Source organism: Muntiacus reevesi, chromosome 22, assembly GCF_963930625.1.
Source record: "Muntiacus reevesi chromosome 22, mMunRee1.1, whole genome shotgun sequence".
Classification (NCBI taxonomy): domain Eukaryota; kingdom Metazoa; phylum Chordata; class Mammalia; order Artiodactyla; family Cervidae; genus Muntiacus; species Muntiacus reevesi.
In genome coordinates this window covers 13,004,690-13,025,940 of record NC_089270.1, presented here as the reverse complement: position 1 = coordinate 13,025,940, position 21,251 = coordinate 13,004,690, and the positions used below count along the sequence as shown (strand labels likewise).

The 21,251-nt window shown below is 48.6% G+C and overlaps 1 protein-coding gene across 6 annotated transcripts in view; it reads right to left on the bottom strand.

Annotated features, from left to right (window-relative positions):
- The window catches only part of STK32B (serine/threonine kinase 32B), a 372,649-nt gene that overhangs the window by 22,445 nt on the left and 328,953 nt on the right, over positions 1–21,251 (bottom strand). For all 6 annotated transcript variants that reach the window (XM_065914648.1, XM_065914649.1, XM_065914650.1 and 3 more), the window contains 5 exons: positions 15,967–16,070; positions 7,105–7,221; positions 5,286–5,411; positions 3,071–3,202; positions 17–81 (listed from right to left, as the gene is read on the bottom strand). In XM_065914648.1, coding sequence (XP_065770720.1) covers positions 17–81; positions 3,071–3,202; positions 5,286–5,411; positions 7,105–7,221; positions 15,967–16,070 — 544 coding nt within the window. The remainder of the gene's footprint in view (positions 1–16; positions 82–3,070; positions 3,203–5,285; positions 5,412–7,104; positions 7,222–15,966; positions 16,071–21,251) is intronic.

The window sequence follows — 21,251 nt, the reverse complement described above, 5'->3', positions numbered from 1 at the left end:
CTGGTAGCAGACTTACTTCTCTCTGTTGAATACAATGAATTCCTTCCGCACGGTCTCCAAGCATTGCTGGAGGTGTCCATTCTGTCAAAGAGCACAGAGAGGGGACCGTAAGTGATGAAGCATCCTCCCAGGAGTGAGGACGACCAGACGGTGATCTCAATGGGATGCTTGGGGCTGGGGACAAGCTAAGCTGCTGGAACAGCCCTACTATACAGGTGGTAGTGTCATGGGGAGGTGAGGGCGACAGAAGATGCTTTTCTACATTTCAAGCCATTAAATGCAATGTCAAAGTCATGTTAAAATGGGTTATGAATTGAGGTTTTTTTTTCTTTTTTTACATTTTGGCCACATGGCATGTGAGATCTTAGTTCCCCAACCAGGGATCAAACCTGCACCTCTCTATGGTGGAAATGCAAAGTCTCAACCACTAGACTGCCAGGGAAGTCTCTGGAATATGAACTGAAAATCACGACCCTGGTTTCCTCATCACTTGAATGTTCATGAGGCCTGATTAAGCAGCATGGCGGTGGAGGGGGATTCAAGGCCATCATGCAAACGTGTTCATTCTCCTCAGGGACAGGTACTAAGGACCACAGTCTCACAAATGCTCTGTAACACACGTCTCAGGGCTGCCTGGATGCGGGATGGACATGCACGTGTCTGCACCCCCACCCCCTGTGGGCCCATGAGAACGCCCACCCAGGCCTCCCTTGGCCAACTTCTGCATTAGTCCCAGCACACAGCCTAGGGCCCACAATACTTTTAGGGGCTACAGAGATGTCTTTTCAAATAAGCTGAAAAGAATGAACTTTTAACACTGAATGCTATATTTGTCTTCATACCAATATAATCATAAATTATAATGTTTAATATATTTTGAGGGAGGAAGGATAAATTGTGGGTTGAACTGTGTCCTCCAAAAAGATGTGTTATAGAAACAGCCTAAATGTCCATTGGCAGATGAATGGATAAAGAAGATGTGGTGCATTTATACAATGGAATACTACTCAGCCATAAAAAAGAATGGAATAATCCCATTGGCAGCAACATGGATGGACCCGGAGATTATCATACTGAGTGAAGTAAGTCAGAAAGAGAAAGACAAATTCCGTGTGATATTACTTTGCTGTTGTAGTCAGTCATGACTGACTTTTGCAACCCCATGGACTATAGACTGCCAGCCTCCTCTGTCCATGGGATTCTCTGGGCGAGAATACTGGAGTGGGTTGCCATTCCCTTCTCCAGGGGATCTTTCCGACCCAGGGATCAATCCCGAGTCTCCTACATCGCAGGCAGTTTCTTTACTGCTGAGCCACCAGGGAAGCCCATGATATTACTTAAGTGGAATCCAAAATATGACACAAATGAACTTCCTTATGAAAAAGAAACAGACTCACAAGACATAGAGAACAGACCTGTGATTGCCAAGAGGGGTGAAGGTCGGGAAGGGAAGGATTCGGAGGCTAGGATTAGCAGATGCAAGTTATTAAATATAGAATGGATAAACCACACGTTTCTGTTGTATAGCACAGCAGGAACTATATTCAATATCCTGTGATAAATTGCAATGGAAAAGAATACAGAAAAGAATGTATATATTCTTGTAACTGAATCACTCGGCTGTAGGGCGGACATTAACACAACGTGGTGAATCACTATACTTCAATAAAAATAAATAAACTGAAAAAGACACGTTGAAGTCCTAACGCCATGTACGGGTCAATATGACCTTATTTGGAAACAAGGTCTCTGCAGATGGAACTAGTTAAGATGAGGTCAACCTGGAGCTGGGGGGGGGGGGGGGGGCGCGGGGTGGGTCCTAAATTTGACGACAGGTGTCTTTAAAAGAGGACTGTGTGAAGACCCAGAGAGGAAAATGCCTTGTGAAGATGGAGGAAGAAATGAGAGTGATGTGGCTACGAGCCAAGGGATGTCAAGGGCTGTAGGCCACCGCCAGAAGCTGTAAGAGGCAAGGAAGGAGCCTCCTGAGAGCCTTTGAGAAAGCACAGCTCTGTTAATCCCTTGATTCTGAACTTCCGGTCTGTAGAATTGTTGAGTGAACACATTTCAGTTGTTCCATACCAGTGTGTGACGCTTTGTGATGGCAGCCTACAAAATCAATACAAGGACCCACAAAAGGTGGCCTTGGGTGCCTCCACAGTAAAACACCTTTGCAGAGGGTGTGGGGAAAAAAGAAAAATGACTTTTTTCTTTCCCTTTTCTGAGAACAAAGAAGATAAAGAGAACAGTGAGCAGGCCTGAATGTTCCTAGTTTTTTTGCTCCTAACTCTGCATGTCTGTAACTAAGTTTGCTTTGCTCCTATTTTCTTTTGACTCTATGCTAAATACATCCTGTTTCTGGTATTTACCCAGACAACACCCTTCCCCTTGTAGTTACATATCAGAAAGAAGGCCGCAAGGCCACCAAACTGCCAGACTCAATTACTGGGTTACTGATGCCAGCCTATGACTCTTTGAAACAATGCAAGAAGAAGAAATCAAGATCCTAACACATTAGTACCTTATCACTAACACCTGACTTCGATCTTAGATAAGCCCCTAGACTCCTAGTGGAGGTGGGGGCAGGGGCACAGTCCTTGGAGGCACGAGCCTACTGTATTCCCCTCTCTGCCGGCTGAGAATTAAATCCACCTTTCTTTTACCTCCAGACTCTGTGTTGTACTTTTTACTCAGCTTCAGTGGGCAGAGAAGGCCAAGATTTCGGCCAGCAACAGGTGCTGGGCTCTACTGGGCACAGCACTGATGTCACTCAGCATCGTTCTTGGGCTCTTGATCAGAGATACAGAGATTCCTGCACTAGGAACTGTGCTAACGTGAATGATGAGAGCAAGAATGTATCATCGAGAGCGATGCTCTCATATCATCCTGCTCTGAAAGACCACTTGTTTGATGGAAGCATTTGATTGACTGCAAACAAAGGCATTTGGGAGGGTGAAGTGAGAGGCCACCCTCCCCACCTGCCCTCCTTGTGGCTAAGAAGCAGCTCAATCACATTCACTGGACTATAGGCTTCCTCTTTGCCGGGGTCTGCTCCCAAGACAGCACTCACCAGGGAACAGCTGTCCTTAGAGCCATCTTTGGATCTGTTCTTTGCCAACCTCTTCTTCTTTTTATGGAGTGGTTTGGATTCAAGAATCATTTCTTCAAGTTCAAATGTGGGATCGCAGTTCAGTCTCCCTTTCTGAAAAGAAGTGAAAAAGGAAACACGGTTTGCCTTGGTTCTGTATCACTGATTTGTATTTTCATTCATTCAGTCACTCATTCAATGAGTAACAATGAGCTACTCCTAGTGGAAGAAAGAAAGTTGTGAAAGTGTTAGTCGCTCTGCTGCTGCTGCTAAGTCACTTCAGTCGTGTCCGACTCTATGCGACCCCATAGACGGCAGCCCACCAGGCTCCCCCGTCCCTGGGATTCTCCAGGCAAGAACACTGGAGTGGGTTGCCATTTCATTCTCCAATGCATGAAAGTGAAAAGTGGAAGTGAAGTTGCTCAGTCGTGTCCGACTCTTCGAGACCCCATGGACTGCAGCCCACCAGGCTCCTCTGTCCATGGGATTTTCCAGGCAAGAGTACTGGAGTGGGGTGCCATTGCCTTCTCCAGGGGATCTTTCCAACCCAGAGACTGAACCTGGGTCTCGTGCTTTGCAGGTAGACCTTATACCGTCTGAACCACCAGGGAAGCCCTCCTAGGGGATATATCTCATTTCTGTCCTGATGATGAACAGTGACCCATCCTCACTGCACAGGTCATTCATTTATCCCTATAATCCCCACCCATCTGTTAATATCCACACGTTTCCTTCATCTTATGTGTGTTCATTTCATGAGATTGAGTTCAGTTCAGTTTACCAATCTGGTATTTTCACATATTTTCTCATACCCTCCACCTCATGTCATTACTATCTTTTCTATTAATATATAAATATCATTTTTAACAAATCCATTGAAAGATGCCATTTCTGGCCAAAAAGTGCAAGTCACTCAGTTGTGTCTGACTCTGTGATCGCATGAACTGTATAGCCTGCCAGGCTCCTTTCTCCATGGAATTATCCAGGCAAGAATACTGGATACCCAGAAATACTGCGTAGCCTTTCCCTTCTGCAGGGGATCTTCCCAACCCAGGGACTGAACCCAGGTCTCCCGCATGGCAGGCAGATTCTTTACCATCTGAGATACCACATCTACCCAACTCTACATCCTGGCTGCCAGTTGCCCTGCAGCTGAAGTTGACCAGTTGACCCTCCGGCCTACGGTCATCCTTGGGAGCCTCCAGGCTAGCTCTCCAGCCTCCTTCCTGTCGGTGTCCTTCCATTCATTCTCAACACCCACCTGTCCACTCTACAGCGTAAATCTCACTTTCACTTCCCGGCCAATAGCATTTCAGCGTTTAGAGGGCACAGTCTAAAACCTTTATCATGACCCCCAGAAGCCTCCAGGGTGTGGGCTGTGGTCCCTTCCACCCTCATTCCGTACTGCTTTCTTCTATCTTACTCTGCTCCAGCTATAAAGCCTTCTCACTGTTCTTTGAAAGCTTTTTGCTGCCTGGAAGTGCATGATCTTAATATTCCCTCTGCCTGGAAAATTCTACCCTATCTTTACAAGCCTGGTTCCTTCACTTGGTTCAGATCTCTGCACCTCTACCTAAAAGCAGCCCCTGCCTCCTCCTTCATTCCGGGCTCTCTCTGTCTTCCTAGCTCATTCTGTGCGTAGGAATTGGCATCACTGTCTGGTGTCACGTTACACATTTACTGGTGACTCACTGTCTTCCTCTCATGAGTTTGAGTAAGCTCCAGGAGTTGGTAATGGACAGGGAAGCCTGGCGTGCTGCCGGCCATGGGTTGCAAAGAGTCAGACACAACTGAGCTACTGAACTGAACTGAACCTGGTGTCACGTTATACCTTTACTGGTGACGCACTGTCTTCCTCTACCCGACAGGCAGCTTGTGAAAGGGAGGGCTAATTGGCTCCCATTATCCTGCTCTCACCTACCCAGGGCCCGGATCTGTGCACATCACGTGTGTGATTTAACAAGAAACAGGAGCCTCTGTGCCCCTGAGGACCCACTACAGGGAGGGAAGCTGCCCAACCAGACTGCACAAATCAGGTCCAAATCCACGCCGAATCTCAGTGAAAGGTGACCCCTTTGGAGTTCAAATGATGTGGCCAGCAACCCCCCTGCCCCCTGCCAGCTTCTGGGGTGTTCCTGAGCACCCAGGAGGGAGACCCTGCATAGGGCTGGATGTCATAGGGCAGGACCTCACTCACATTAGGCACAAAGCCGGGCGTCAGCGCCTTCTCCAACACCGCATCCCAGTTCATGTTGGCCAAGTAGGGTGCGCTCTGGACGTCACTAAGACTGGACAGGCGGCTCTCGGGGTCCTTGGTCAGGAGCTGCAGGCAACGAGCAAACGTATGTGGTTGGGCAGTACTGAGGTTAGCAGAGCCTCCGAAGGTGGAGTCTTGGGAAAATGAAGGTGCCTCTGCTTCTATGTTCCATGAATATTGTGTACTGTCTGGACTGCTGTGCTGAAGCACTGTACATGCTCAGTTGCTAAGTCATGTCCCACTCTTTGTGACCCCATGGACTATAGCCTGCCAGGCTCCTCTGTCCATGGGATTTTTCCAGGCAAGAATACTGGAGTGGGTTGCCATTTCCTTCTCCAGGGAATCTTCCTGACTCCGGAATCGAACCCACATCTCTTGTGTCTCCTGCATAGGCAGGTGGATTCTTGACCGCTGAGCCACCAGCCACAAGCTGCCTCACCTACACTTACACCTGTTTCCAAACTGGGAAAGGAGTATGTCAAGGCTGTATATCGTCACCCTGCTTATTTGACTTATATGCAGAGTACATCATGCGAAATGGCGGGCTGGATAAAGCACAAGTTGGAATCAAGATTACCGGGAGCAATATCAATAACCTCAGATATGCAGATGACACCACCCTTACGGCAGAAAGTGAAGAAGAACTAAAGAGTCTCTTGATGACAAGTGAAAAAGAAGAGTGAAAAAGCTTAAAACTCAACATTCAGAAAACTAAGATCATGGCATCTGGTCCCATCACCAACTGCCATCACTTCATGGCAAATAGATGGGGAAACAATGGAAATAGTGACAGATTTGTTTTTTGCGGCTCTAAAATCACTGCAGATGGTGACTGCAGCCATGAAATTAAAAGACACTTGTTCCTTGGAAGAAAAGTTATGACCAATCTAGACAGCCTATTAAAGAGCAGAGACATTACTTTGCCAACAAAGGTCCATCTAGTCAAAGCTATGGTTTTCCCAGTAGTCATGTATGGATGTGAGAGTTGGACTATAAAGAAAGCTGAGCACCTAAGAATCGATGCTTTTGAACTGCAGTATTGGAGAAGACTCTTGGGAGTACCTTGGACTGCAAGGAGATTCAACCAGTCAATCATAAAGGAAATCAGTCCTGAATATTCATTGGAAGGACTGATGCTGAAGCTGAAACTCCAATACTTTGGCCACCTGATATGAAGAACTGACTCATTGGAAAAGAGCCTGATGCTGGGAAAGATTGAAGGCAGGAGAAGGTCACAACAGAGGATGAGATGATTGGATGGCATCACTGACTGGATGGACCGAGTTTGAGCAAGCTCCGGCAGTTGGTGATGGACAGGGAATCCTGGCATGCTGCAGTCCATGGGGTTGCAAAGAGTTGGACATGACGAGTAACTGAACTGAACTGAAAAATTCCTAGGAAAAGTCAGGAGATACCTAATTTCTTAAAGCTCAGTGAGTTAAAAGATGATTTGTAAAAATGCTAAAGAACCATATGTATTAAATATTTCTAATTATTAGAAGTTGGTAGTGGAGTGAAAAAAGCCTGAGGGCTTTGTCATCCCAGACTTGACTTCAGGCCACACCCCTCTGTCCATCGGCTTTGTGATCTTGAAGCGAGATGGTAAGAGCACTTCAGTGAGATGTCGGAAGCCTGCTGACTTTGGTATTTCCACCACTGTCTGTCCATTCGTCCTCTCGTTCCTTAGTCGGCTGCTCTGTTTGTTTCTGCACTGAGTGACCAGCTCCCTGGCCAGGTAGACGGGCGGCTACCCCCTTACCTTCTTTAGCAGGGTGACCATGCCCTTGCACCACGTGGAAGAGTAGTGGACACGCTCCACCTTGAACATGTTAAGGATCTCATCAATGGGCGTGGCCGAGTGGATTTCATACGGTCTCTGTAACAAGGGACAACAGACAGTATCAGAGACAGCCGTCCACATGGCTAAAACAGACACAGAGAACAGACCTGTGGTTGCCAAGAGAGATGGGTGAAGGGGAGGGATGGATCGAGAGTTTGGGATTAGAAGATGCATACTATTACATATAGAATGGGTAAACAACAAGGTCCTACTCTATAGCACTGGTAACTATAGTAAATATCCCATGATAAACCATAATGGAAAAGAGTGTATGTATCTATATCTACCCGTATCTATATACATATAACTAAATCACTTTGCTGCACAGCAAAAATTATGACAACATTGTAAATAAATTATAGTTCAACAATAAAACCTTGGGCACCTGATGTGAAGAGCTAACTCATTGGAAAAGACCCTGAAGCTGGGAAAGATTGAGGGCAGGAGGAGAAGGGGATGACAGAGGATGAGAGGGTTGGATGGCATCACTGGCTCGAAGGACGAGAGTCTGAGCAAACTCTGAGAGATACTGAAGGACAGGGAAGCCAGGCATGTGGCTGCAGTCCATGGGGTCACAGAGAGTTGGACATGACTTAGTGACTGAAAAACAAACATAAAATAAAAAAACCTGTGTCATTACAAGGGGTGGTTTTTCTTTTCCTGCAGGTAACAGTGGGTGTTCCAGTTACATGGCTGAGCAGGGGGCCTGGACCCCTGTGTCAACAGTGACCAGCGCAGGAACCCAGTGTGTGGGTGTTCCCTTACAGCCCCAGAAGGGGCAGTGATTGGTGAGGTCACACAGCCAGGATGCGGCAGAGGCAGCACCCATGCCCTACAGCCTAACCCGAGTCTCTGTTCCAGACCTAGGCCTGCGGAGAGGAGCGGCACTCACCATCCACAGCCCCCCATCCACTGGCGGGCTTGGCTGCATCTTCCCTGCCCTGGCTGAATGGCCCCATGAGTGAGCAGGGCGAGAATCACCAGGTCTGGGTCTGGTTGGGCGAGGGAGGCAGGGAGGCTGGGCCACTGCCACCTGCCATCCTCTCTCCTGCACCGGAAGGATGCCTAAGCCCTGTTTGCCAATTCCCCAGCACAGCAGAACATTGAACTTTCTGACACATCCTCTTGACATTGGAGTGGGCAGATTTTCTTTCTTTTTTTTTTTTTTGGCCTCCAAACACCTCTCAAAGCTTGGGAAGGCTCCTTTGACTGGGACCTTGGGGAAGTGGCTGGGACAGTGTCTGAACAGCAGCTGACTCACTCTGACGCTCCCTCAACCCCTCCCACCCGAGAACAGCTCTTTCAGAGCCTCTTCTTCACCCTCCCCCTGGCTGTGTGCTCCAGGAAGCTTCCAGGTTCCCATCAGGGTCACATGACCCAGGGCTGGAGCAGGCAACTGTTTCCTAAGCATGTGTGTTTCAATGACTAAACCGATCCTGGAGAAATCTGGAGGAATGAGCTCATTGTTAATCCATGTGACCTTGGTTGGTCAGTATGGAGTTCCTGCAAGGCAGTGGGGGGCGGTGCTCCTGGCAGGTAGGATTACAGTACCTCCATCTCTGTGTTCTCAGGGCACGGAGCAGTATCTGTTGCCCAGCGGGTCCCGGAGCACAAGGACAGCAAAGATGATGATCAGATCATCCACAGTTGCTGATGGAACACAGACCGGGAGCCTAAACACCATGCTGGGCTCCCATGGTGCATAAGGGGCCAGCTCCAACCTCATGGAACTTGGATTCCCATGGGGCTGCAGCAGTTGGAGAGGGCAACCTGGGAAAGTGAGGGGATCCTGAGCCCTGGTTGGGATACAGTTCCCTGGAAGGAAGTGTCTGTAGCTCTACCGAATGGGGCCCCTCTGGGGAAGATGCCTGCTGACATGGGTGCACCTGTGCCTTCTGATATATCCACCCAGAAAGGGGCCTCTTCCTGCCTGCCTGCCTCCTCTCTCATCTGTTTCACTGAATTGGGAACCTCCCTTCAACCCAACAGGGCAAAATCCCAAACTGTGAGCTCCCTGTGTGTGTGTCCACTTTGCGACCCCTACAGTCCTGGCGAGACTGTAGCCTGCCAGGCTCCTCTGTCTGTGGAATTCTCCAGGCAAGAATACTGGAGTGGGTTGCCATGCCCTCCTCCAGGGGATCTTCCTGACCCAGGGATTGAACCGGGGTCTCCTGCATTGCAGGCGGATTCTTTACCATCTGGGCCACCAGGGAAGCCTGTGGACTCCTTATAAAGTCTAATTAGCTTGCTACACTAACATTCTTTAAATCTGGCTTCAAACATTTTTGAATTTAATAGGAAGTGGGGTGCAGTTTCAATTGTAGAATTTCTACCCAAAGGTGCTGCCTGCTTTCATGTTGCAGGATCCCTTTGCGTTTTGCTAAGAACCACCATCACGATTAGAAATGAGAGTGAATGTTCACTGAAAGCATCTGGGATGTGACACAAAGCTCCCAGCATCTCCATGAGGTGGCTACCGTGAATGTGACCACTTGGGCTTCCCAGGTGGCGCTAGAGGTAAAGAACCCACCTGCCAGTGCAGGAGACACAGGAGACCTGGGTTCCATCCCTGAGTCGGGAAGATCCCTTGGAGGAGGGCCTGGCAAGCCACTCCAGTATCCTTGCCTGGAGGATCCCATGGACAGAGGAGCCTGGCAGGCTACAGTCTATAAGGTCGAAAAGTGTTGGACACGACTGAGGTGACTTAGCACGCACGCACAATATGACCACTTTATAGCAGACGAGCCAGAGGTCCCAAGCCCCAGAGCTAGGATGTGATGGCATCGATATTAAACCGCAGGCAGTATCAGCCCCCAGCTCACCTCTGAGCGCTACTGTCGCAGAGGGAATTGTGTCCCTCAAGTTTGTATGTTCAAGTCCAAATCCCAGCGTCTCAGAAGGTGGCCTTGTTTGGAGACAGGGTGTTTACAGAGGGGATCAAGTTCACACGAGGTCATTAGGAGGGACCCCAATTCAATATGATTGGTGTCCTTGTACACAGGGGAAACCCTAGAAAAAGGGGACCCTAGGACCTGGGGAGATAGACAGAGAGGGGACACCATGCAAGAAGACACAGGGAGAAGACGGCCGTCTATGAGCAAGGAAGGAGCACCTTGATGAGAGATATAAAGGAGTCAGCCCTGAAGACACCTTGAACTTGGGCTTCTAGGCCCCAGAGCCACGAGAGAACAGGCGTCTATTGTTTAAGCCACCCGTCTGTCGGACTTGGTCACAACAGCCCGATCAGTCTAAGACCATTACCCTGGCCATCCTCAGGCAGAGTTCTAGGGAAGGTATCTGACATCTGCTTTGTTCTGGGAGGTGTCGGCGCTCCGTGTAGAGCAGGCCCCTGGTGTGAGCAGGCAGACAGTGTCCTGACCCCTTTTAGCTCTTCATCTTGGAAAAGACAGCAGTGAGGGGTTTCAGGTGTGGGGTGCGTGCTTGGGGGGTGGTCCCTACAGTGGGTGCTGGGTGCATGGAAGGGGTAGAGGGGTGCTGCCTTAGTGCGGGAGGGGGTTCAGAAAACCAGAGTTCAGGCCACCACCTGAAGACCGGCCTTCAGGGGTTGGGACTCTGGTTTCTGAACTCTTCAGGATCGTTTCAGGATTGCTTCTTCCCATCTTTTTGCCTCTCAAAAGGCTATTTCTCTGACTCCGGTCCCAGACTCACCCTGGTAACCCAGCTACTGCAGGTGTCAGGGTGCTGGCTCACCTCTTCATTTTTAAAGTTTGGGAAGCTGAGGTTGAGAGACAAAAAGTGACTTTCCCAACGTCTCAGAGACCCAGATTTTCCTTTGCGGCTCTTTCTACCAGAGCCTGGAACTCAAGCACCCAACTGGAGAATGAGCCAGCTACAAGTGTAAAGACTTCTGTTATCATTTACGCTTCATTCTGTCTCTTACTTGGTTACTTCAAGGCATCCATGAATTCTACTTGCCCCCCAGGCCCCCCAAAGATCCTCTCTCTCTCTCTCCCCCAACTTCTGGAGGGAACCAGACCAATAAAAACAACAATAATGAGAACAGTAGTAACTACAGTTAGCCATGAGGCTAATAGAACAGTTAAATACTTTTGGAAACGCATTTGGAAACTATGACTAAAATCTGCACTGCATCTTGAAGTTCCAGGCTCAGCCTTGATCTGTTTGGGTGGCTGTGGAGAAACCTGGGCCCTTCGACGAGAATATTGTCCAATATTAAGATCAATATTCCATCGGCTTGTGGTCAAGAGTTCTCCTGAGTCTTGGTCTCACTCATTGGTCTTAGGATGCACTGACTTAGAAAACTGAGTGGTATTTATGAAAGTGAAAGTGTTAGATGCTCAGTCGTATCTGACTCTTTGCAACCCCATGGACTGTAGCCCGCCAGGCTCTACTGTCTGTGGAATTCTCCAGGCAAGAATACTGGAGTGGGTAGCCATTCTCTTCTCCAGGGGATCTTTCCAACCCAAGGATCAGACCTGGGACTCCTGCACTGCACCAGGGAAGCCAGTGGTATTTTTAAGGTGAAATAATTACCTGTTCAGCTGGTGAAAGTAATTTTGGCAGCAGGGTACCAGATAGACTCATTATGGAGTACAAGTGTGTCTATTCCAGGATACCCAGTTTACAAAAATTCCAATTTACCAAGAAACAGAAGAAACAGGAAAAGAATTGCCATAGACCTGTTATTTTAACTGCTAGAGCTGAGCTGGGCCTTGGGGACCACCTCATCCAATGTTTTTCCCCTCAAATCTTTTTGCTCAAAATCCAAAACATAGAACAGATGCAAGTGAAGAACAGTTCCCCAGGTTGCTTAAACCTCCAGCAGCTGGAGAAATCTTTTTTCCCCTATGAACTGTCGAATCGTTCCTGCAGGGTCCTTTACTTTCAGGAAGCACAGCTTGAAAATCCCTCACTTTATGGAAAATGGAGGGGCAAGGTCAGAGAGTTCATTTCACCCCAGGTTTCAAACTCCCAGATCAGTAATCTCTCTGCTTTACAGAGAGACAGGAAGGCAATGCTCAACTCAAGGGCTGCCTCTCTCAATTCGTTGGGTTAATACACCAACAGATGCTCGTCTCTGCGGTTGAGTCTACCATTTGGTGTGCATCCAGAGGTTCTTAGTTCTGCTGCAAACTGTACGATCTCCATGCATGTGTGCGTGCGTGCTCAGTCGCTTCAGCCACGTCTGACCTTTGGCAATCCTATAGACGGTAGCCCGCCAGGCTCCTCTGTCTATGGAATTGTCCAGGCAAGAATACTGGAGTGGACAGCCAGTCCCTTCTTTGGGGGATCATCCTGACCCAGGGATTGAACCTGGGTCTGTTGCATTGCAGGCAGATTCTTTACCCACTGAGCCACCTGGGAAACCCTAGGGCCTCCATAACCCTCCTCTATTCCCCATCACCCCCACCTTCTCTGTCTCCTGAACCTTAAGGAGAAATACTGACTGGAGTCAAAGCCAAGGGTAATACCAGGTGAGGGAGATGGTTGGGAGGAAGCAGAGCGGGTAGAAGTCTTCATGGTGCCACAGGGTGGGTTTTAGGGCTCCACCTGAGGCTGCATGCAAAGCATATTGTGCCAGGCCATGGGCCGGCGGCCTGACATTCAGAATCTCCTTTCGCCCATCCCCTTGATTATTCTATGGCAGTGGTTCTCAGCTGGGGATAATTTGTCCCCCAAGGGACGTCTGGCAACATTTGGCGACATTTCGGTTGTGGGGGCGATTCCAGCTGGTCTCTAGTGGGTAGAGGCCAGGGATGCTGCTAAACACTCTCTAATGTACAAGGCAGCCCCCACACAAAGTGGTATCCAGACCCAAGCAACCACAGAGCTAAGGCTGAGGAATTCTGTGGTTTGTAACCACCATTCTTCTCATTTGACAGACAAGAAGCAGGCTCAGCCCACAACATTCAGGAACTGCAACAAAACTGGAATTTGATCCCCAAAACAAGTGATTCCAAAAACCAGGGATCGAACCTGGGTCTCCTGCATTGCAGGCAGATTCTTCACCCACGGAGAAACCTGGGAAACCTTAGGATCTCCATAACCCTCTGGCTTAAGCACCATGCTGTCCCTTCCACGGACGGCGCTGCACTTCCTACAGAGTGAAGCCAGCACCTCCAGGTGACCTCACGGTCCTTTCTAGAAAGTCCCCCGACTGTCCTTCTGACTGTTGGTCAGTCTAAGATGCTGCCGTGTCAGCCGCAGCTGCCCTTCTTGGGCAGCACTGTCTCTGTATCCACCTGCCTCTGAGTCATCACCACGTGAACATTTATGCAGCAATCAGAGCCCTCCTGTGCGCCGGACACTGCCTATGCGCTGCCCACATTTTCTTCCGGAACCGCCTTGGTGATCTCCCTGCCCCACCGGCTGGCCTCATCACCCCCATTTCAGGAAGGAGGAAGCCAGGCCTCAGAGCAGTCAAGTGACCAAAGTAGAATCGCAGCCCTTAAGGTGCACATTTTGTTCTGAAGCCCTTGAGGTTTTTTTCCAAGTCATCATCTTTGACTGTTCTAATCCATGTGTTGTTTTTTTTTTTAAACTTTTTACTAAGAATCTGCCTGCAAATGCAGGAGACACAGGTTCGATCCCTGTCCCCTGGAGAAGGAAACGGCAGCCCACTCAGGTATTCTTGCCTGAAGAATCCTATGGACAGAGGATCCTACTGGGCTACAGTCCATGGGGTTACAAGAGGCAGACATGACTTAGGGGCTAAACAACAAATGGCTGATCAATATTGTTGGGATAGTTTCAGGTGAATAGCAAAGGGATTCAGCCATATATACACATGTATCCATTCTCCCCCAAACTCCCCTTCCCTCTAGCTTGCCATAACATTGAGCAGAGTTCCATATACCATACGAGTAGATCCTTGTTGGTTATCCGTTTTAAACATAGCAGTGTGTACATGTCCATCCCAAACTCTCTAACTATCCCTTCCCCTCATCCTTCTCTCTGGCAGTCATAAGTTCGTTCTCAAAGTCTGTGAATCTGTGTTTTTTAAGTATGTTAATTTGTATCAATTCTTTTTTGATTCCACATATGGGATGTCATATGATATTTCTCCTTCTCTGACTTATTTCACTCAGTATGACTATCTCTACTGACCCGTAATCTGACAAAAAATATACTTTCTGCTGGCAAGCAACCAATCACACTTAGGTGAATTGCTTGCCAAGGTCATTTGTATGACTGATTACATCGTAAACAGCATCTAGTGATGCCTGTGTCCTCTGGTTCATACAAATACCATGGGGACCCTCATGTTCCCTCCTTGAGCATGTATGTCAAAGGACCAGTAGGTGACAAAGGAACTGACCAGGAATAGGTAAGCCTGCATGCATGCATGCTCATTCACTTCAGACGTGTCTGACTCTTTTCGACCCTGTGGACTATAGTCCATTAGGCTCCTCTGTTCAGGGGATTCTCCAGGGAAGAATACTAGAGTGGGTTACCATGCCCTCCTCCAGGGGATCTGCCTGACCCGAGGACTGAACCTGCGACTCCTGCATTCTACTTGTGGGGAGAGGGATGTCATGGGGAAGGGTCTCTTGCGAAGCTCAGCTGTGCATCGGTGGCAGCTCAAGAATCAGGCAGATTCTTTAGCCGCTGAGCCACCAGGAGAGCCCATAGGTAAGCCTTAGGTAAGCCTGCAGGAGATAGTTTTCATTCAGTGCCTGAGAAAACTCACAAGATCACAAATATATTTTTTGCATTCTTAAAAAACCATGTGCCATAATATGTTTTTTGAGGAACTCAGGGGAAATAATTGAGATCAACAGCAGAGAACAGTTGCTTGAACCACACGGCGATAATGAATAACATAGCTTGGATGGTTTTCACACAGCTGTCATCATTCATTCATTTCCATCCCTCATCCCCCTGCACTGGGAGCCCCTGTCCTCGAGGAGCGCTGACTGCCAGCTTAAACATGCAGATGACTGTGAGGCAACATTAAAAGAGCAGCCAGAGATGGGAACTCACTCTCCACAGCTGTGTGCTGGGTGCTAGACCTATAAGGTGTCACTGTTGTGTTGTTCAGTCACTAAGCTGTGCCCGACTCTTTGATGTTGTAAGATGACTAATACGAAAGCCGTGTGTCCCAGCTGGGCACATCGATCCTGGGATAACTTCAGTGCACAGAATAGAATGAAAGGATGTTATTATCCTCATTGTATAAGGGGGAATCATGGTCCTGAGAGGTTAAGTGGCATCCTTTTCAAATGATATTTGTATAGAGAAAATATGCCTCCAAATTGGTTTGACATAATTCTTCCTGCTAAAATAAAACTGAGCTATTAGTTGCTAAAGAGTTCACTTAGTCATGTTCAGCTATTACATTTCAATGAAATAAAACAGAAATGCGCACTGAATACCCCACTTTTATAGGACACAGCTAAGTATTCGGGGAAGATTGGGACAAAATAACAACAGCAAAAAGCAAGCAGAAGAGTCTGATCGGGCACGAGTGCCTGATATTGTGGGTTGAAATCATGAGATTGGGGTGATTTGTGTGTTTGAACTGCCACTGATCAGTAGCTGAGCTTCACAAGAGACCCTTCCCCTCGACATCCCTCTCCCCACAAGTAGAATGAGAGGCTGGACCAGAGGCTTATTAAGAGCTTTTCAACACTCAAGACCGTGGAGCTGGCACATGGGCCATCAGGACAGACACCCAGGGCTCCTTGCCAGCATGGTGCACCATCCATGGGACATGACCATCTGACTCTACCCAAGCCTGGGAGCACCTGAGCGCCCCCTCCACAGTCCCCACGTTCACCACACAGACACACATCTTACCCAGCCCCGAAGCAGTTCATAGGCCGTGACACCCAGGGACCACCAGTCAACGGAGTAGGAGTAGCCAGGGCCTCCGTCCACATACACCTGGAACACTTCCGGGGCTGCCAAAGACAGGACAGAAGACATCACTGGGCATCTCATTGGACATGCATCACGCCCAAGAAGGAGGACACGGGGCCCAGGAGCTGAACTGCGAGGCTAGCATTCCATCGACGACGCTATGTAGTCACTACCGTCTGTGAGTCAGAAGCCAGCTTGAGACAAAGTGCAGGCATGGCAGGAAACCCCACGTGACACCTGGGACAGAATACAGACGGGGCACCCCGAGGGCGCAGCAGAGGGTGTTCTGCTGAGGAGTCAGGGAAAGCAGCGGGGAGGAGGATTCGGTGCAGCAGAATCATGGTCAGCATGGGGAATAAAGTCTGAGTTAAGAGGAAGAGCCTGCGCCCCTGTTACGGAGCAGGACTCTGTGGGGCTCCTGGGCACAAAGAGTCTCTGTCTCCGCCGATTCTTTGATGACAGGAAATAGGCTTCACTCAGAATGTGTGACCTTCCCTTAGCTCCAACCTGTAGTTTGAAACAGATGTGAAGCAAGGATGGGAGGGGATGCAGAGACAAGGGAGGAACAGACAAGAAACAATAGCACAGCCTTGGGGCAGAGTCCTGGTCCCCTCCCAAGCAATACATGTAGCTACATTTTTGAGCTCTTCTGCAGATACCGAAACCCCCATCAGGTGGGAGAAATTAAGTGTTTGATGTGCTGTGCTAAGTCGCTCCCGTCGTGTCGGCCTCTTTGCAACCCTGTGGACTGTAGCCTGCCAGGCTCCTCTGTCCATAGGATTCTCCAGGCAAGAAATACTGGAGTGGATTGCCATGCCCTCCTCCAGGGGATCTTCCCAACCCAGGGATCGAATCTGCGCCTCTTACGTCTTCTGCACTGGCAGGGGGGTTCTTTACCACTAGAGCTACCTGGGAAGCCCCAAGCAAGTAGACCCCAGACTGGTTAGAACCAGAAGGTGGATGATGCAGACTCTCACTTACCTCACCAATAACCAATCAGAAAAATGTCCATGAGCTGATCATCCTCTTTGAATCATTACTGTAAGACCCCTCACTACTCACTCCAGGTGAGGACACACAGCTTTGAGGGCATTTGCTTGCTGTGGCCCCCTTTGCCTGGAAAAGCAATTTGTTGTTGTTGCTGTTGCTGAGTTGTATTTGACTCTTTGCAACTCCGTGGACTCCATGGACTGCAGCACACCAGGCTTCCGTGACTTTCACTATCTCCTGGAGTTTGCTCAAATTCATATCCATTGAATCGGTGATGCTATCTAATCATTCCACCCTCTGCCACCCCATTCTCCTTTTGCCTTCAGCATTTCCTAGTATCAGGATCTTTGCCAATGAGTTGGCTCTTCGCATCAGGTGGCCAAAGTATTGGAGCTTCAGCTTCAGCATCAGTCCTTCCAATGAATATTCAGGACTGATTCCCTTGAGAATCGACTGATTTGATCTCTTTGCTGAGAAGGGACTCTCGAGAGTTTTGCCCAGCACCACCATTCAAAAGCATGAATTCTTTGGTGCTCAGCCTCCTGGTCCAACTCTCACATCTGTACATGATTACTGGAAAGATTGTAGCTTGGACTATATGGACCTTTGTCAGCAAAGTGATGCCTCTGCTTCCTAATACACTGTCTAGGTTTGTCATAGGTTTACTTCCAAGGGCCAAGCATCTTTTAATTTCATGGCTGAAGTCACCATCTGCAATGATTTTGGAGCCCAAGAAAATAATATCTGTCATTGTGTCCACTTTTTCCCCTTCTATTTGCCATGAGGTGATGGGACCAGATGCTATGATCTTAGTTTTTTGAATGTTGAGTTTTAAGCCAGCTTTTTCACTCTCCTCTTTCCCTGTCATCAAGAGGCTCTTTAGTTTCTCTTCACTTTCTTTCCTTAGAGTGCTATCATCTGTATATTGGAGGTTGTGTTATTTCTCCCGGCAATCTTGATTCCAGCTTGTGATTCATCCAGCAAAGCAGTAAAGCTATTCTTTCCTACTTCACCCAAAACTCTTTCTCTGAGATTTAACTTGGTGTTGGGGTACAGAGGCCAGATTTGGTTCACTCCTAAGGGGCTGAGAAGCTAGGTAAATCTGCTTTGGCACCAACACCGGGTCAGATGTCCCAACAACCAGAATGGTTAAAGCCCTTGGTGCCTACTGCCAGTCTCAGGGCAACATTATTTTAGCATAGGTGGGAGTCAATACAAAATACCAGAATAAGTAAATGCACAAAGACAGATGGCTAATCAGGGGCTGCCAGGAGCTGGCGGGGGGATGGGGCGCAACTGCTCCTCAGATTTCCTCCGGGATGACGAATGTTCCTGAACGAGACAGAGCTGGCAGCTACACAACGTGACGAATGTACTAAATGCCACTGTGTTCGCTTGCAAACAGTTCATTTTACGTTATGTGAATTTTAGCTCTGTAATAAAGCAGTGGAGGGTGGAGCCCCCAGAGGGATGGACCCTCACTCCTCAGGGGGCTGCAGCTGTCCTGGGGTCCTCTGGGGTCCTGATGCTTCCTAAGCTGCTGGGAGGTGGGTTCATCACTGCCTCACCCCTGACTTACCAGGCCAGGAGTGCGTCTCAAGCTTTAATTGCTTACACTGGCTTCCAGGAAAGTTTTGGGAAATGCAGTTCATTTCTAGAAAATTAATTTACAGATGTAATTCCATTTTACAGGTGTCAGAGCAGCCAAGCTCTGTCATGGGGAACCAGGACATGTTGTGATTAAAAACATCTCGACTCAGTTTTCAGACTGGCATTTAGACAGCGTGGGGGCAGGAAGGGCCAGACGAGGCAGACGAAGGTAGACAATGGATGCTTGAATCTGGGCTCTAGATGGGCAGCTGGACACTTGAACCTGTTGTTCTTCAGTCACTCAGTCGTGTCTGACTCTGGGATCCCATGGACTGCAGCACGCCAGGCTTTCCTGTCCTTCACCATCTCCCGAAGCTTGCTCAAACTCAAGTCCATTGAGACAGTGATGCCATCCAACCATCTTGTCATCTGTCACCTTCTTCTCCTCCTGCCTTCAATCTTTTCCAGCATCAGGCTCTTTTCCAGTGAGTCAGTTCTTCGCATTAGGTGGCCAAAGTATTGGAGCTTCAGCTTCAGCTTCAGTCCTTCCAACGAATATTCAGGACTGATCTCCTGTAGGATTGACTGGTTGCATCTCCTTGCTGTCCAAGGGACTCTCAAGAGTCTTCTCCAACACCACAGTTCAAAAGCATCAATTCTTCAGCACTCATCTTTCCTTATGTTCCAACTCTTACCATCAATGAACCTGACCCTTGGCCAAATTCCAGCTGCCCTCCAGCGACCCGCTCCATTTATTTTGTATTTTATAGCAATTGCACCCAAAGATTCTCCTTTCCTCCTCACAACAATCCCCAGGGTTATATTATCATTTGACACACTTTACTGAAGAGGTTCAGAGAGGGACAGCAGAGCAGATGAAGTCGCAGCAGAGAAGTGCAGCACTGAGGTGCGCCTTACATACTGGTCAAATTCCAGTTTGGAGTAAGCTTTGCATCAACCTTTCGGTACAAAACCATAATCAGTCTACGTTGGGGAAGATGTTATTGGGAGTTTGAGGAAATGTCATTTTGGTTTATTTGAGCCTCACCAAGTGGTGTGTGTGCTGGGGAACAGGAAGAAGGTTGGTGTGATCGCAGCTGGGTTAATACGTTCTCTTTGCTTCAGTTTGTAAAGCATGAGCAATAATAAACAGTCTATTCACAGGGTTCTTATAAGGATTAAGGAAAAAGGCTGGCTAAGAGCTAAGCCCGATGCCAGACTGGCCCATTGTGAGTGCTCTGGAAATCTTGGACATGGTTTTTATTAGTAGAATTGTCATTCAAACATCCTCTCTTCATCAAACTCAGCTTCTCACTATCCACCCAGTCAGCCTGGGAACCATCCTAAATTCCATCCTCCTCAGCCTCATGATGCATCAGTCTCCTGATGCTTGGCCTCTGAGCTTGGCATTCTGAGCATCTTTCTATCTACCCCTTCCTATCTATCCTAGACCAACCTAAATTCAAAGGTGGTAGCTGTACCTGTTTAGTAAACATCTGGTGAGCAAACATTTGATTTCCTAGCCTCTCCGGGCACTGAGCTGTGCTATTATGCATCCTTCCCTGGGAGCCTGAGGCTGGGCTCCAACCCAGAGGGGCTTCCTTCCCTGCACCCCAATCTGTGTACTTGGCCTTCTTCCCTCTGTGCGAAGGGTTCTGATAAAGAGGGAGACATTCATGCCGGTCTGTGCAGAACCAGGACTTTGACAGCTGCTGGCCCGGCCCACGTGCTCAGACAGGGCCAGAAGCAGGGACACGGCCAGGACCACAGGAGAGGCTGTGTGTCCAGCTGTCCCCATAAAGCCTTGTCATACCTGGCTGCCCCAAGCCCATCTGGAATTTAGGGAAGAAGCAGCATCTGACCAGTTCTGTCCTGGCTGTCCCGACCAGCCAAGTGACAAATATCTGCCGCCTGTGACTCCACTCCCAGAGAAGGTGACAGTCTCCCTTCCCCTGCACACCCGGGGCTGAAAGAACATAAACAACATTTATGTGACAACCCTTAAGCCACCAAAATGACTGCTGTAGTGCCCTGGAACCAGTGCTTAGAAGTGAGGGCATCACAGAGGGTTGGAACTTGAAGGACAGGTACAAGACACACACCTGTCACCATTGTTTCATGTATGAATGAATGAGTGTGGAAACTGCTAGGTGTCGTGTTGAGGATTTTACACATCCAGCTCCCTTCATCCTCCCTGTCACCCAATCAATCAAGTGCTACAATGATCTCCACATTCCAGAGGAGGAGGTAGAGACATGAAGGGGTGTAGTTGGGTGAATGAAAGTGAAAACGTTAGTTGCTCAGTCATGTCTGACTCCTTGTGAACCCACGGAGCTCACCAGGCTCCTCTGGCCATGGACTTCTCCAGGCAAAAATACTGGAGTTAGTAGCCATTCTTTTCTCCAGGGAATCTTCCTGATCCAGGGATCCAACCAAGATCTCCCACCTTGCAGGCAGATTCTTTACCACCTGAGCCACCAGGGAAGGTGAACAGTGTCTGCAAAAGACTATGTCCAACTACTAACCTCCAGTATCTGTGAACAGGGCCTGATTCAGAAATAGGGACTCTGCAGATGTAATTAAGGACATCAAGATAAAAATCATCCTAGATTCAGGGTGGATCCTTCCTAGACTCAGTGTCT